The following is a 12713-nucleotide window of genomic DNA, read 5'->3' on the forward strand; positions in this document are numbered from 1 at the left end:
ATTATATTAGATTGACGTAATGCCAAGAAGCTTCATGACTTGAATGTTGGAAATTTGTTTTTTTTCCCTCTTTATCAGTGCGGGAATATGGCAAGGGAAGGTTTAAGGGTGCTTGTGGTGGCCAAAAAATCCCTAACGGAAGAACAATATCAAGATTTTGAGGTGAGTTTCCAATGCTTAGTCATTAGAAAGTCCGCTATGGAATAAAATACAGGGAATGATTGGTATTTTGTTTATACTAAAGAAAAATAGATTGGTGTTTTAATATGAAGAATTTAAGGACTTGTCCAAAAAAAACATGGAAAGAAAATGATGTGGTAGTTATTATTAAGTGTGCAAAAATGTTTAATGTTTTTGAAAGACATCTCTTATGTTCATCATGGCTGCATTTATTTGATTAAAAATTCAGTAAAAACAGTAATATTGTGAAATATTATTACAATTTAAAATAACTGTTTTCTGTTTTAAGATGTTTTAAAATGTAAATTATTCCTGTGATGCAAAGCTGAATTTTCAGCATCATTACTCCAGTCTTCAGTGTCACATGACCCTTCAGAAATCATTCTAATGTGCTGATTTGCTGATCAAGAAACAATAATTTTCTTTGATGAATTGAAAAAAAACACACAAAAAAAAAACATTTATTTGAAATAGAATTTTTTTTACATTGTAAATGTAGCTGTAATAATAATATAATGTATAAAATAAATATAAAAATAATAAATAATTATATAATTAATTATGAACTATAAAAAAATTATAAGAAGTATTAAAAAAAAAAAAAGAAAAGAAAGAAAATATAGGCAAATTTGCTCTGGGCAGTAGATCTGATTTACACTTTGTGTAACACAATCGCTGTATTTCACAGACGGTTACAGTCACCAGGAGGTTACTGCTGGCTGACGGCCATTTGACTCTCAAATGACAATTAATTTGACTCAACCTATAACAGAATAGTTCACCTTTTTAGAGCTTTCAGTCATTTCAAATTTTAATCAAATTATTTACATTCATGGCTGACTTTCTCTGATAAAGACAGGGTGTGAGATTCATTGCAATTATTTTTAGCACTTTTTGTAATCAACAGCACTAAATTAACAGCTTAATTTTCCTCGAATTTCTTTTCCATCAGTGATTTAAGGAGGTAAGGCAGTGGCCAAAAGTGATGTCCAGAGGGGTTATTTGTTTTTAATGACCCTACAAGTTTGATTAAACCATCAAAATGTGAGGAAGATATTTTATGTTTTTTTAAATATTTTAAATATGAGGAAAGAACAAAACACTAAACTTGGTTTAAAGTATTTATCTGACAAAATTATTTGGCAAAAAAAGGCAAACTACAGCTACAGGTTTTATGTTACTACGCAAAACATGAAAAAACATACATTGACTACAATATAATCAGTTTTTAATATTTCATTGGTTCTCTCTTGTTTTTGCATGTGTTCATAATTTCTTTGTATGACAGTCTAGCCAAAAATTATGTCTGCGCAATTTGGCATGATTCATTGCGTTATGAACAGATAAAACAATTGACTCTAAGCACGACTATGTAATATGCTTACAAAATCTGTAACACATTTTTAATAATATTTAAATAAAGGGTTGAAGATGTCAATTTTCCTAGGACAGACATCACTTTTGGCCACTACTGTAGATACTGAGAAACACAATTTCTGTTATTTTTTAAAGACATAGACCAGTGATTTATTAACTACTGGGTTGTGACCTAAAAATGAGTCACAGGTCTGTGTGAGGGTCATGGACAGCATGAAAAACAATGCTAAATGCAAATGTTATAACCATATTATGGTGCATCATTAAGACTGCAATATAAATAGGCTTATCAACCTTTAAAAGGGAGGAGAAAAGACACTTTTGTTCTTGATCATCAGGCCGTGCATCCAGTTGAGCTGAAATAAAAATATTTTGGTGCAGTTTCATATTACTGTTGCTTGGTAATATGACTATGCCAATAAAATATTTGGGCAACGTGTCAATTTTGCTTTTCAGCCTGTATCATATGGATAATTTAGCATTTTTTGTGCAAATGTTAAAATTAAAAAGGTCCATGTTTGATTTTAAAGACACATTTGTTGTGTTTGAACTCTTGTAAAGTGTTCAATGTAAAACAGGGTCCTGAGAACCGCTGGTATAGACAGTGACCTTTGGATGTTTATAACTACAATATCCAGGTGCTGATCTATATTTAGCTGGATTAAAGGGTTTCCTAGCAACCATCCATCGTCAACAGTAATTGTCAAAAAGAAATGTAACATGTTTTCCACAGGGAACACCCCCAAAACGAAAGTTACCCCGCCCACATGCACAGAGAAAGAGTTGTTTCTTCTCACAGGCCCACGTTCCCACTCTCAGAGCTGAAGTGTGTAATTGTGTGTGAGCGGGTGGGCGGCAGTGACTCACCGAGTGTGTGAGTCACTGAGTGAGAGTGTGTTCCTGTGTGACTCGCACACACATTGTTTGGTCTTTATCTCACTGCGATTGTGGGCCGTGCCCTCAAAACTGCGCTCTGGCTTCGCTCAACAGAGTGGCACATCGTTTTGAGGGGTCAATGCAAGGGTGTGTGACTTTGACAGTGATTATTTGACTGCCGATGCCTCTGGTTTGGAGTATCAGAGGTCTGAACTTTCTCATTTGGCGTGTCTGATATGTTTCCTTTGATTTCAAGAAAAAATGCTTAGAGATCAGAGTTAGGTGAATTTTAGCTAATGACCATAACAGATATACGCCGCGTTCCAAATTATTATGCAAGTGACATATCAGTAAGATTTCAGTAGAATAAACATTCAGATTTTAGTTTTTCCAAGAAAATTTTATTTATCCATGTCTTTTTAGATAACTGCTATCAATCTCAGACAAAATAATTTGCCAGGTCTGTGGAAACCCTACTTAGAGGTTGTTCCACATTATTAAGCAAGTCACAGTTCTCATGCAATATGGGGAGGAAGAAAGATCTTTCCGAAGATGAAAAGCATGAAATGGTGCAATGTTGTGCAAAAGGCATGAAAACAACTAATATTGTGTGAAACTGAATGGAGATTATCAAATTATCATAAGATTTGTGAGTGATTTAGAGCACAGCAGAACTCGGTCAGAACAAATAAACAAACAAACATTTTCTTAGAAAAACTAAAATCTGAGTGTTTATTATACTGAAATCTTACTGATATGTCACTTGCATAATAACTTGGAATGCGGTGTAGAGCAGATATAAATGTGAAAAACATCAACAAATGTCAGCTAATTAATTTTGCCTAGTGTGCTGTCATATCTATTAATCGTGATTAATTGCATCTAACATAGAAGTTTGTAAATATAGAGTGTGTGTGTGTATATACACACACATACATACACACATATATTTACAAACTTTTACGTTAGATGCAATTAATCATGATTAATCGATTTGATAGGCGATTAATTGCATCTAACGTAAAAGTTTGTAAATATAGAAAATATGTATATGTGAGTGTGTGTGTGTGTATACAGTATCTCACCGAAGTGAGTACACCCCTCACATTTTTGTAAATAATTTATTATATCTTTTCATGTGACACCACTGAAGAAATGACACTTTGCTACAATGTAAAATATATGTATGAGTGTGTCTACATATATATATATATATATATATATATATACATATACATGCATACATACACAAACACATATTTACAAACTTTTGTTAGATGCAATTAATCACGATTAATCTATTTGACAGGCAAGTTTGTAAATATAGAATGTGTGTGTGTGTGTGTGTGTGTATATATATATATATTGCGATTAACCGATTTGACAGTACTAATTTTGTCAAAAGATAATGATAATTTTTATAATTTGTATTGTTTGTTAATATAATTCCTTCCCTTAAAAGAGGAAATGCATCCATTAAATCTAAATTAAATATATATGCATTATTTTTCAAAAAAAACAACAACAAAAAAACAATTATATTCGGAAATTTGTCTCAAAATATAATCATTAACTCCAAAAAACATCAGATTATTTATTATAATTATTGAGTGCATTTATTGCTTGCTGAAGGAAACAGTGGTCTGTGTGCAACGTAATGGACTGCTACAGTGATCGATTATGATTGCTGGTTTTGTCAAAATGTACAAGGATCATGGCAATAAATAAAAAAAAAATTATATTGAATTATTAATATTCAAGATGTTATTGTTGCTGGATAGTTACAAGTAAACAAGCCCCTAAACATCATGTCAAATATAAAATAAATGTGTGTTACTTATATTGTATCTAACATGACACGTGTGCCGCAGGCTCGCTACGTCCAGGCCAAGTTGAGTGTGCACGATCGCTCGCTGAAGGTCGCCACAGTGATCGAGAGTCTGGAGATGGAGATGGAGCTATTGTGTCTCACTGGAGTGGAGGACCAACTACAGGCCGATGTCAGACCCACTCTGGAGATACTGCGCAACGCTGGCATAAAAGTCAGTGCCTGCACGCACAAACATGCACAGACAATGAGATTTCACTGTGGGCTGGGCTATGTAGCACAATGCGCCAAAAATAGAACCATTCATCAAAATGTCTTGACATGCATTGCTCTTGGCGGCTGCAACTGGTTTGGACAAAAACTCAAATTAACATGAAAGAGATGTGATTTATCATTTCATGCTTGGTCTGGAACACGAAAATGACTCAAATACACTTTATAGTTGCATTTCTATAGCCTTGTCACATGTAGAATTTCACTGTACGATTCTAAAATGGGTTGTTTGTTGACGTGTTAACACAAGCGCTTAGGTACATCAATGTCAGGCCTAATTTAACGAAACCTGTTCTTTGTCCAGGTTTGGATGTTGACCGGGGACAAATTAGAGACTGCAACCTGCACAGCCAAGAACGCCCATCTAGTGACCCGCAATCAGGACATCCACGTGTTCAGGAGTGTAAGTCCTCTGCAGACTACTTATTTCAACCATTATTTTTAAATAGGTCACTTCTATAATGATTTATTCCCCACCTCAGGTTAAGCAATAAGGTCCTTGCACCAGAAAATATATCTTATTCTCACCCTGACCTATATAAACAGGCTTTAGACCCTCAAACAAACTCTAATCGGCTAACTTCTGTGCAGGAGAAATGAGCAACGCTTATTTAAGGGTTGCAAATCTTTCATTATGTAATAGTAGATATTTTAATGGTGCCTGAATCTTTCTGGAGACACTTGAAAGCATGAAAAAGACTTTTATTTTTAAGATAGTGAAATGTAAGTGGTTTGGGACTGTGCTTGTTATTCTTTATGTTTTGGGATGTAATTTCGGTAGAAAAAAATCTGGAAATGAGAGACCATGAGCAAAGAATGCTGCCCGGTATTGTAAACCACCTTGACCAAAACAAAGACGCAGTCGGTCAAATGTATATTACTATGGAAGCTTGTTTCCGCCACTGAATAAAAATCAAAAAAGGTTATTGTGACTTTTTATCTCACAATTGTACATTTTTTTTTTTCTCGCAATTGCGAGTTTACATCTCGCAATTCTGACTTTACAACTCGGAATTCTGACTTTATATCACGCAATTCTGAGAAAAAAGTCAGAATTTTGAGATAAAAAGTCACAATTATCCTTTATTTTTTTAAATTAATTTTTGTATTAATTTCTTAAAAAAAAAAAAAAAAAAAATCTTAATGACCCCAAACTTTTGTAGTAGTGTGCATGTAAGCTCATAAACAATCCTGTCTCCCAAATGTCTCCAGCACAAATGGGGTCCAAAGCTTGAGTGAGTTTAGTAGCGTTCAGAGAACTAAACAGGGAAAGTAGCATCCTGTGCCCTCTCTATGTGAAACATGACTCTATGAGCTGTTGTGGAGTTCCCATGTGGCGTGCTGCCACAGAAAGATAGGCTGCTCTGAGGAAGGTTGAATCTTCCCTGCAGCAGAAGTTCCTGGAAACAGAAGACAATGGCTGGCACAACATGAAAACAGCACCCCATTCCCTCTGGATCGAAGCGGCATCTGGATTGGCTTCCTCCTGGACACAAATGGCATCCAGATTGATGTCTGGTGTGTTTGAAATTGATAGATGAATTGCTTTGGTGCGAACATACACCAATTAGAAAACATCCCCTGTTGGCAAGGAGCTTTGTGTACAAAATTGTTTGTGGTTCATGTTTTGAGATAACTATAAGGGAATAGTTCACCTGAAAATAATATACTCACCTTCATGTCATTTCAAACCTGTGTGATGTTTCTCAAATGGAAAAGAGCAGCCTGAACATTCTTACTAACATCTCCTTAAGTAGTTCACAACCGAAAGAAAGACATACAAGTTTGAAAAATGACATGACGGTGAGTTTGTTTATTCCTTTAAACTTTCAATCTGACATCTTAAAGGATTAGTTCACTGCAGAATTAAAATTTCCTGATAATTTATTTATTCACCTCCATGTCATCCAAGATGTTTATGTCTTTCTTTCTTCAGTCGAAAAGAAATAAGGTTTTTTAGGAAAACATTCCAGGATTTTTCTCCATATAGTGGACTTCAACAGGGACCAACGGGTTGAAGGTCCAAATTGCAGTTTCAGTGCAGCTTCAAAAGGCTCTACACGATCCCAGACGAGAAATAAGGGTCTTATCTAGTGAAACAATCTGTCATTTTCTAAGAAAAAATAAACATTTGTATACTTTTTAAACCACAAATGCTCATCTTGCACTGCTCTGAGATGCGCCACGCATTACGTAATCATGTTAGAAAGGTCATGCGTGTTGTAGGCGGAAGTACCAAGCAAGTGTTTACAAAGCGAACGTGCAAAGACTAAGTCAATCAGCCTTTACAAAAAAAGGTAAAACAACAATGTCGGACGATTTTGAAGTTGGAGGACTTTTTCACCCTACCGCGGTACTTCTGCCTACGTCACGCATGACTTTTCCAACGTGATTCCGTGATGCGTGGCACATCGCAGAGCAGTGCAAGATGAGCATTTGTGGTTAAGAAGTATATAAATTTTTATTTCTTTTAGAAAATGACAGATCGTTTCACTAGATAAGACTCTTATTCCTCGTCTGGGATCGTGTAGAGCCCTTTGAAGCTGCACTGAAACTGACATTTGGACTTTCAACCTGTTGAACCCCAGTGAAGTCCACTATATGGAGAAAAATCCTGGAATGTTTTCCTCAAAAACCTTCATTTCTTTTCGACTGAGAAAGACATAAACATCTTGGATGACATGGGGATGAATAAATTATCAGGAAATTTTAATTCTGAAGTGAACTAATCCTTAAAGAAAGCCATATCTGCCCAAAGCCATCTGTAAATACAAAAACATCAGTTACTAATGATGAACTTCCTGTGTGAAACTTGCAGACAGCAGGCAATGTAAACCTCACAGTTTGGACGGTTGAGCAGATAGCTAGTTGTATCTGGCACGGTCTGCTATGCAACTGACAGCTGAAGTTAATATCTCAGTCAGGTGATCTTGCTGCGGTTCACCGCTGAGATCATTATCCGAGTGGCTGATTGTGTGTTTGTATGTGAAAAAACACTCCTGATGGTGAGCTTTCTGATGGGTTGCAGGTAACCACTCGAAGCGAAGCTCACCTTGAGCTCAACGCCTTCAGGAGGAAACACGACTGTGCGCTGGTGATATCAGGAGACTCTCTGGAGGTAATGTGAGCCCACATGTACACGTTACATTTGAACGAAACCCTAATGCTGTTGCAAACTTTGCTAGAGACATGGCCTGTTCTCAGTCCTGTTGTTGTTGTTGTTGTAGGTCTGTCTGAAGTATTACGAGTATGAGTTTATGGAGTTGGCGTGCCAGTGTCCAGCTGTCGTGTGCTGCCGCTGCGCTCCCACACAGAAAGCTCAGATTGTACGTCTGCTGCAGGAACGCACCGGCAAGCTCACCTGTGCCGTGGGTGAGTATGCAGAAGCCATTGGCCCTGTGCACTTCCTTTGACACTAAATCACTTAAATATACAGTGATGCAGTGATGACAAGTTAGCATCACCCTAATTCCCTCGACAAAAACCCAATAGGATTTTTCCCTTCACTTTTGGATTATTGCAGAAAATAAGCTCTGTGACCGACAAAAGTTTATGATTCTCACACATTTTGTTCATCAAAACAGTCGGCAGAAGGAAAAAGCTAAACGTAGGCTATAAACGAAATACTCCACGGTCACATGACTTCAGTATCACCACTGTTAATCTTCTGGCAACTCTTTCAGTCATTATTTAAGTGCATTTTACTGAAAGTTTGAGTTAGAATAGTTTGCGAGAGCGCGATTATAAACAGTGAGGCTATAAAAGTGGACTAGTGCATAGTAGGGCTGCACGATAAATTGCAATTAAAGGATTAGTTCACTTCAGAATTAAAATTTTTTGATAATTTACTCACCCCCATGTCATCCAAGATGTTTATATCTTTCTTTCTTCAGTCAGAAAGAAATTAAGGTTTTTGAGGAAAACATTCCAGTATTTTTCTCCATATGGTGGACTTATTGAAGTATAAATATAATTTATTATCATGAAAATACCTGAGAAGGCTTGAAGAACTCAGATAAACCAAATATTGTCGTACTCGTGTGTTTATTAGTCATGTTTAATCAATCAAAGCGTCTTCTGTTTATTCAGCTACAGCGATAGTATGATGCCCATAGGGATTTCCTGGAATGACATGCGTTATCGTACTTCTGCGGGGCATATTTGGAGTTTTTGTATGAGAGCGCCCTCTGGCTTTCAGATGGAGCAGCATTTGCTACTGATCACAGAGCCGTGCTTAACTGAGAAGCTGCGCATAAAATCACAGCCTTTTCCAAATCGTGTGCGGTTTAATTTCGATTACTCGTGCAGCCCTAGTGCGTAGATGAGTTTACCTATTCGACTGATTATATTTAGTGTCCCAGACAACCTCTGTATCCCTTTTACAAGATAAGTTAAAGCTTTGAAAAAAACACAAGAATGTATTACTGATGTATTTTATGTCGCAGATTAAAAAATGTAAAAAATATCTTGAGCTTGTGTTCACCACAGACCTTATTTCATGCATTTAACCAAAAACCCATTAAAAAAAAAAAAACATTGACTTCAGGTCAGTTGATCTGGAAATGCTAAAATGCAACTCATTTCAAGGTTTTGCCTACCAAAACAAGTCAGATGACAGCACTTTTTTATTTGATCATATATGTATTTTTACTTGCTATCATGAATAAACACAGACTTAATTAAATAAATTAATATAAATTCAGAAATATTATTTATCTTTATTAATAAATATAATAGGGATGACCAGATATAGACATTTGAAGCTATAATTTAGAAAATGAAATGCTTAAAATGAAATCACATATTAAAACATTGTAATGCACAGTAGAAATCTAGATAGCTAGCTAAGATAACTGTTTTGTACTGTTTAGTGCTTTAAATATCATCCAATTCAGACCATTGCTGATATCTGAAAAAAAGCTAAGCATTAATATTAGCCAATACCATCATCAATATAGAATTTTCCATTCCATGTTTAATCTTGACATGATGTGACGTAACATCAGTTTTATTGCCCTTTCATAAGGTCTCGATCTGGGTCACAGCACCAGCTGTCATTGGCTCATCTCTCACTGTTTTCTCTTTCTCAGGGGATGGAGGAAATGATGTCAGCATGATCCAGGAAGCAGACTGTGGCGTGGGAGTGGAGGGAAAAGTAAGAGCTACCAGTTCCCTGAGCAGCAGTCCTGCCACACACACTGTCGCTGCTTCCGGAGTCTTCCCTCCATCTGCGCTCAAACACAGGCTCTTTTACATGCATTAGACAGATTCTCACATTTCTTGTATTACACACAGAAAGCATGAAAAATGACTCCAAACATTTATAAGCAATAACTTCCCATGCCTAAAATCAAAATTCACCCTATTTATTTTCTAAATAGAAGTTCTTGGTCTTAATATAATTTTAAAGAATACAATGTCTGTTTTTATATATATTTTTAATAGTGCTGTCAAAATTAACGCATTCAATTAATTTTTTCAGTTTAATGCTTTAAAAATATTTAACGCAATTAACTCAGCATCTGTTTTTCTCCATCATCCTTTAGCTTGCATTACATTATATGATCACGCTCTTATTCATGCAAATGCTTTTAAACCATTCAAGCGCAACATGACACAAAAGAGAAGGCAGTGTGGTACTGTTCTCTTTTGCGTTCGAATGGACAAAAACACAAAATTATGCCAAAATGCCCATTTTGTCAAGTATCCTCGTAAGCACATAAATAAAGTTTTAAATGAACACAAAGAGTTAAAATAGGATGCAGATCCGTGTCATGTGCGGCAGGTCTTAAAGTGACAGCAGCCTAATAAACCTGCTACAGTCTGCCATTAATGTTAAAAGAAAATCACTTACTGCTCTTAACTAAATAACTTTTGTAGCTTTAATAAAAATTAATCTATATTTTAATTTAAATTATGCAGTGAATACTGTGAAGTGTTTGATAACTGCTTTGATTCTGGATATTTCCTACCTGTTAGGTCAAATATTTAAATATACTGTCTTTATGTTGTTTCTATATTAATTTGGAGATTAATTGTGAAATTATTACAATATAAAAATATATTAAAAACTCTAACTCTTTCTCAGTCCCTGACACAACTTTAATTGGTAATCATTTATATAAATTTTATTTCATTTAAGCAGTAAGGCATTTGAGGCCATATTGAGTGTATTAGCATAAAAACTGTAAAAAACTAGTTAATTATTGTGAAATATAAGGATTCAAAATTATTTCTTTATATTTTATTTACTTAAGCAGTAAGGCATTTGAGACCATGCTATTTTGTTTATTAGCATCCAACCACCAAGTCATTTAATGCTTTCAGCTAGTTTTTCTTTCCTATTCATCTAGATTCTTATTTTATTTTTATTATTTTTTTTTATTTTATATTAAAGGGGACCTATATTGCCCCTTTTCAATGTAATATATTTTCTGGTGTCCCCAGAATGTGTCTCTGAAGTTTCAGTTCAAAATACCCCACAGATCATTTATTATAGCTTGTCAAATTTGCCCCTTTTCGGGTGTGAGCAAAAACACGTTGTTTTTGTGTGTGTCCCTTTAAATGCAAATGAGCTGCTGCTCCCCGCCCATTTTCCAGAAGAGGGCAGAGCTTTAACAGCTCATGCTTCGGTTGCTCAACAACAACAAAGCTGGAGAATCTCATGCAGCCAAAATGACAATTGTCAGTAACTCTTCCTCTTCTCTAAAGCAGCCCAACATGGCCTCGCCCCCTTTGTTGCGTGTTCCTGAGGGCAGGGTTTATGTCAGTTTTGGGGTTTGTGATGTCACTAACCCAGGAAGAAGCTCGTTGTAGTCCCTACCAGCCGTTTGTTGTACTCCTTAAAAAGCGATTTCTGTAAAAGAAAATTTCTCCCTTTGCATTGAACTTTGAGCGTCGTAACTTTGCAGATGTTGTTTATGCTCAAACAGCAACATTACACACTAACTAAAGTTAAAAAAGTGAAATCATAATCAAGGACCCCTTTAATAGTTTGGTTAGGGATATAATAGTTTTTCATATACCTAGTTGTATAGACCAATCAGGACTATTCATATTAATATGTATACATTATAGATGTTAAATACTTTACAAATGGCAACGTTTTCAAAATTGACACTACAGTTTAGTTCAGGATAGTCTGATTTAAGGAATGCCTTCCTGAAGTGGATGGCCAATTTAGAAACACGTTTTAGACGTCAGACATTTTATGAGTCTAAATGTACCTAAAATACTACAAAGCCAAGGTTGACCCACTTGTGGTGTGCCAAGCGAGCTTTCCGGGTCATCAAAATGAGACGTTATGGGAAAGTTAATTGATATTGAGTCATTCATGACTAACACAACTTAAGCCTTGATTGACTTGACGTGGTTACGTGGGACGTGCTTTTATTCCATTTTTGCTTCACCCAGTCACTCTTAAACTGCCCAGTGATCCGAAGATGCTTAATATAGCCTGGCTTAATCTAGAAAAAATTCTTGTGCATGGTCCAAAAAAGTGTGTGTAAGCGCTCTGACCTGTTTGTTTATTTATCTGTGTGTGCAGGAAGGGAAGCAGGCGTCTCTGGCTGCAGACTTCTCCATCACTCAGTTTAAGCACTTGGGCAGACTGCTCATGGTCCACGGCAGAAACAGCTACAAACGGTCCGCTGCACTCAGCCAGTTTGTCATCCACCGGAGTCTCTGCATCAGCACCATGCAGGTAGTGTCTGAGTGCGTCTGCTCGAGTAATTATCCACCACGAGCCCATGAATCACAGTAGCTGCAAATAAACAGTGTAGTGTTGAAGGTTTCATGTCTTAAAAAAGAACAACATGTACCACAACAAAGAACAACTGTACCATACATATATATATATATATATATATATATATATATATATATATTTATATGTGTGTGTGTGTGTGTGTATGTAGATATATATATATATATATATATATATAAATTGCTCCCTACTCATTCATTTACTGTTTTGGTGTCTGTGAATAATGTAAATATTGATTACAGTTTTTATAACACTAACAAAAAAAGAACCTAAAACTACCATGGTAATATATTTTTTTTTAACATACTATTACCATGGTTATTTTATACATGTACCATAGCATTAGTATGATTTTAGGACACAATACCAATGCATTATCATAGTTTTTTTGGGCATGCACCATGATTTCTTTAA

At 35.7% G+C, this 12713-nt stretch overlaps 1 protein-coding gene across 1 annotated transcript in view; it reads left to right on the forward strand.

Moving 5' to 3' along the window:
* Window positions 1–12713, forward strand: part of LOC127504830 (probable phospholipid-transporting ATPase IIA) — a 54400-nt gene that overhangs the window by 27476 nt on the left and 14211 nt on the right. The window contains exons 17-23 of the mRNA XM_051879884.1: window positions 79–162; window positions 4305–4475; window positions 4839–4937; window positions 7563–7652; window positions 7762–7906; window positions 9625–9689; window positions 12081–12236. Coding sequence (XP_051735844.1) covers window positions 79–162; window positions 4305–4475; window positions 4839–4937; window positions 7563–7652; window positions 7762–7906; window positions 9625–9689; window positions 12081–12236 — 810 coding nt within the window. The remainder of the gene's footprint in view (window positions 1–78; window positions 163–4304; window positions 4476–4838; window positions 4938–7562; window positions 7653–7761; window positions 7907–9624; window positions 9690–12080; window positions 12237–12713) is intronic.

This window comes from Ctenopharyngodon idella, chromosome 22, assembly GCF_019924925.1.
Source record: "Ctenopharyngodon idella isolate HZGC_01 chromosome 22, HZGC01, whole genome shotgun sequence".
NCBI lineage: Eukaryota > Metazoa > Chordata > Actinopteri > Cypriniformes > Xenocyprididae > Ctenopharyngodon > Ctenopharyngodon idella.